The sequence below is a fragment of the Lottia gigantea genome (assembly GCF_000327385.1).
Source record: "Lottia gigantea unplaced genomic scaffold LOTGIsca_75, whole genome shotgun sequence".
NCBI lineage: Eukaryota > Metazoa > Mollusca > Gastropoda > Lottiidae > Lottia > Lottia gigantea.
This window is the reverse complement of record NW_008710508.1, coordinates 7478-12743: the sequence shown is the minus strand read 5'-3', so window position 1 is coordinate 12743 and position 5266 is coordinate 7478. Positions and strand designations below refer to the sequence as shown.

The 5266-nt window shown below is 39.1% G+C and overlaps 1 protein-coding gene across 1 annotated transcript; it reads left to right on the top strand.

Annotated features, from left to right (window-relative positions):
- Positions 1-2151: 2151 nt before the first annotated feature.
- Positions 2152-3387, top strand: LOTGIDRAFT_168383 (hypothetical protein; the record flags this gene model as incomplete). The annotated part of the gene is made up of 1 exon (XM_009066273.1): positions 2152-3387. The coding sequence occupies one exon, from the start codon at positions 2152-2154 to the stop codon at positions 3385-3387; it is 1236 nt and encodes a 411-aa protein (XP_009064521.1).
- Between the last annotated feature and the right edge of the window lie 1879 nt (positions 3388-5266).

Genomic DNA, 5266 nt, shown 5'->3' with positions numbered 1-5266 from the left:
GCTCGATTGACTCCTTTGGGATGGACATGCACTGGGCCTGCGGGGCCAGCTGAGTCTAGTGGTAACTTCGCTCATTTCACTTATCACATCAAGACAGAATCTGACGTAGACTCATTAATCCGAAATATGTGGGATATCGAGAACTCCGGTATTAAACCGAGAATTTCAAACTTTACCAAAATAGAAACAGATGCTATCAAATCTACCGAACAATCGTTGACTTACGATTCAGTTGCTAATAGGTACAGCGTTGGAATGCCCTGGAACTCTAACTATCGTAAATTGCTGTTGACTTCGAATTTCGAGTCTTGAACGTTCTTTAGCTAAGAAACCGGAAGTGGCTGAAACTTATTCCGGTATTATCAAGAGTCACCTGCTGAAAGGTTACTTAACGGAAATCCCCAGTCACTCGTTGCCATCGTGGTACTTGCCCCATTTCGCAGTTGTGCGAATGGACAAACAACAACTAAAGTTAGGATGGTATTGGACGCCGCTGCTCGGACTAATGGAATATCTTCAAACGACTGCATAAATCCAGGCCCTAAACTTCAAAGAGATCTGGTTGATGTAATTTTGAGATTTCGCAATAAACCAATTGTCTTAGCAAGTGACATTTCCGAGATGTTTTTGCAAATCGGATTGAAGGACGAAGATCGCATATTCCATAGATTTTTGTGGCGTGACAACCTTGATTCACTAAGTCCAATTAAAATCTATCAGTACAATAGGCTTGTGTTTGAGAACTCGTCATCGCCCTACCTTCCCAACAAGTCATACGTAACCATTGTGAGCAAAATGAGAGTGAGTATCCTTTGGCAGCAGAATCTATTCTTAACTCTATGTGCGTTGACGACTTGCTTGATAGCGTTGATAGTATTTCGGAAGCCATTGAACTGCGTTGGCAGTTAAGGTCACTTCTACTAGGCGCTGGATTTGAAATACGCAAATGGTTGTCCAATAAAGCAACAGTGTTGACAGACGCTCCTGTTTCTGATAGACTTAACAAACTTTCTCTTGATGATGATAATCTCCCGTCTATTAAAACACTTGGAATATTGTGGTGCGCAGAAACTGACTCATTCACTTTTGAAGTAGCTGAGACACCGCTTGCAACTTTGACCAAACGGACAGTAGTTAGTAAGACGGCGACACTTTTTGATCCCCTAAACCTGATCGCACCGTTTACTATTAGGGCCAAGTTAGGAATCCAAAAGACGTGGGTACGTGGTTTGGATTGGGACGCTAATCTTCCCGATGACCTTAAGCAACAGTGGACTTGCTGGTTTTCTGAGCTAAAACTCGCGTAGCGCCATTAAAGACAATTTCGATACCAAAATTAGAACTTTGTGGTGCAGTGCTCAGAGTGCGCTTGGCAATCTCAGTTTGCGAAGTACTTAAAATTCCAAAGACCTTGACAACTTTCTGGTGCGATAGTCAAAATGTACTTTACTGGATAAAAGGAGAATCGCGCACTTACAAACCATTCGTATCACATCGAATAGGTGAGATTCATGAATCCTCGGAGCTCATACAATGGCGTTATGTTCCGACCAAGTCCAACAGTGCAGACTTGGCGACTCGTGGTGTATCTGCCATCGAATTAGCTAACAGTGACCTTTGGTGGGACGGTCCGGATTTTTTATCGTTAGATCCATCGTCATGGCCAGATCGTGTGATCCCAGAGCCTGCAGAAATAGCCTTAGCAGAAATAAGAACTAAATTTAGTGACACATGGAAAAGTAATTTAAGAAAAAGGTTACGACAAAGTGGGGACGAATATATAGATAGTAGAGGAAAACTTCAACCAGCAAGGAAACCGACAACCACTAAAGATTGCTCTAAATGTAAATTTAAATGCAGCCAAAACTTGAGTGAAGCAAATAGAGCAACAATATTTTCTGAATTTTGGACATTGTCTGACAACGAAAAATTACATTTTTATGCAAAAACCACAAGCATTCAGCCTACAAAACGACCTAAGTCTGGTGGTAGTAGAAGAAAAAACAGTTTCGAGTATTTTCTTACAAATAAAGGAAGGAATATTAGAGTATGTAAAGAATTCTATTTAACAACTTTGAATATCAGCCAAAAGCGAGTCTTTACCTACCACAACTCAAAACATGTAACAACAGGAACACCAACACCACTACAATGGGTAAAAATGCCAATAATGTTATTCCAGACCATGTGAAGAATGGAATTAGAGAACATATTAACTCTATTCCCCGTTTAGAATCTCATTATTGCAGAGCTTCCACTAACAAAGAATACTTGCCTAATGGGTTATCTATTGCGCTTTTATATGACAAATATGCTCAAAGATGTCGAGAGATTTCTCGAGAACCAGCAAAACTGCACATGTACCGCCATATTTTTAACAACGAATTCAATATAGGATTTCATATGCCAAAAAAAGATCGATGTGATGCCTGTGAATCTATGAAAATGAATGAAAATCCAACAGAACTGGAAAGGATCACCCATTTGTCACACATACAAGGCAAAGAATCAACTAAGTCTGAACGTGAAAAAGATCGAAATAATTCCGAAACCTTTACTATATGTTTTGATTTACAAAATGTATTTGCACTACCAACTGCTGATGTTTCTAATTTCTTCTATAGGCGAAAACTAAACGTCTACCACATGACTGCACATTGCTCAGCAGACAAGAGAGGTTATGGTGCTGTGTGGCATGAGGGTCAAAGTGGTCGTTCAGGAAATGATATTGCCAGTTCTGTGGTGCGTATCTTAGACTCTATATATGAGTTTAATTCTTCAGATCCAAGAATCCAGAATATCACTCTCTGGAGTGATTCATGCGTTCCTCAAAATAAAAACAGGGTTATGTCTACAGCTATTAAATTATTCTTAAAGAATCATCCAGATATAAAAACCATTATTCACAAATATAGTCAGCCTGGACACTCATCTATACAGGAAGTTGACAATCTGCACAGTCAAATAGAACGTGTATGTAGGAACATTGAGATTTACAGTCCAGTTGGGCTTCTACGTTTGTTGAAGAAAGTTAAAGTGAGTAAACCTTTGAACATCATCCAGATGAAACCAGAATACTTTAAAGATTATCTAACGATAGCAAACACCGGTCAATTTCAAAATATCCCTTTTACAAAAGTGAAATGCCTACTGTACGAACAGTATGAACCCAAAATTTTAAGGTATAAAAAGGGGTTTGACGAAGAGTGGATTACTGAGAACGTTTTTGAGCGACAATGGTCTCGTAGTGGGATAACTTCCATACACCTTGGTGAACCAAAATCTGCAAAATCCAAGCCCCTCACACAAGTCAAAATTCAAGACATTAAAGCGATGTTAAAATTCATGCCCCCCTCTGATAGAGCCTACATGTATTTACAATGTTAGGCCTTATTGCAGTATTTAGTTCAGATTGTTGAAAAGTTATTGTTAATATTATTTAGTCTGTTATGTTTTATATTTTCCGAATGTCAGAATAGTTACAAAGTTGCAAAGGTAAATGCAAAATGTTTTAATTTATGATAGAGTTCTTAAAATAAAATAATTGATGTGTTTGACTATCTGTGTTGTTTTCTCGTGATCTTAAACGGTCAATTATTGGTCAGAATGAGTTATTTCTCTTATATAACAACCCCTATATGTCTGATTCTATTTCTTGAATAAATTTGGGCAGATAAATTCCAAGCCTTTTACCCATTTCCTAAACAATTATGCAAATATATCCATCTAAACATGCAGATACACCAATATGGCTTTGAAATTATTCATATTTGAAAGTCACAAAGGTGTATCTGCAAAATCTCTTCATGAATTGTTCATATTCCAGTGACATTCTGCACTTGAAATTTGGTATGGGAATCAGTATTGAATCATATTAATACCATAAAAAGTCTCAAATGATAATCTTTATTTTTAACAGAATTATGAAGTTCTGAAACTTGAACCTCAATTTCCTCAGAACAGAGGAAATGTTAGATGGAACTAGTTAATTCTCGGTCGACGAGTCTTTTCTAACAACCAATCAGGTGATCGATTTTGGTAGGCTCGATCCAACGCTACTCGAAATGGTCTAAATTAGTACGAGTAACTTCGTGGATTCTAAGATTTATTCATAATGTTCGACATCCAAAGTCGCGCATCTCAGACAATCATTTAAACGTCGCAGAACTTGAACAATCTAAAATATTCTGGTATAAAACCTCTCAGTGGGACTCTTTCAGAGAGGAAATTCTGTGTCTTCGAAAAGGCAACCCCATTCGTAACAGTTCGAAATTATTGACTCTAAATCCGACTATCGATAAGGATGGTGTATTACGTGTCGATGGCCCTCTTGGAAAAGCTGAACATTTATCATTCGATGCAAAATTTCCTATAATATTTTAAGGAACTCATTGTATTTCGCGTCACATCACAACGTTCTTTTACGAAGATGGTAATCACGAAGTGGGAGTTTCGCAAACCTTGTCGTTATTGAGGTCCAAATACTGGATAATTGGCGCTCGTAATCTGATAAAGTCAATTAAGTCATCCTGTGCTGAATGTATCAGACGTCGCAGGAAACCAGCAGTGCAAGTCATGGCACTTCGCAAGAATTGGCATCGATTATGCTGGACATTTTCACACTAAGCAAGGTAGGGGTAAAACTCGAACTAAGCGTTATTTGTGTGTTATAACCTGCTTATCATCTTATGTGCATTCTCGCGATTCACAAATCGACGTGGGAAACTCATTAGCGTCGTTTCCGACAACGGATCTAACTTTATTGGCGCTGAAAGTGAATTGGGTGACCTGATTCGTGCTTTGGATCAGACTAGGATAGGTGACTCTTTGGCAAATAGCAACATTGAATGGAAATTCAATCCGCCCCTCATTTCGGTGGAATCTTCGAGGCCATGGTAAAATCGTCTAAACGGGCAATCAAAGCTGTAATAGGTGACGCAGACGTAACGGACGAAGAATTGTTCGTAAAAGCTGAAGGCTTAATTAACTCCCGTCCGCTTTGTTATGAGGGAAACGACCCCAATGATAGCCCTGTTCTGACTCCAAACCATTTCCTATTCGGACAATTGAGTGGACAACTGGCCCCTGAGTGTGTGGACGACTTTAGGTTCGACCCTCGGAAACGTTGGCGACGAGTGCAGGAACTTGTCAAACAATTTTGGCAACGGTGGGTGAAGGAAATAGTACCCACATTGAATGCGCGAAGTAAATGGCATCGCGAACAACGGGATTTTCAGGAAGAAGACGTCGCTATAGTTGTAGATCC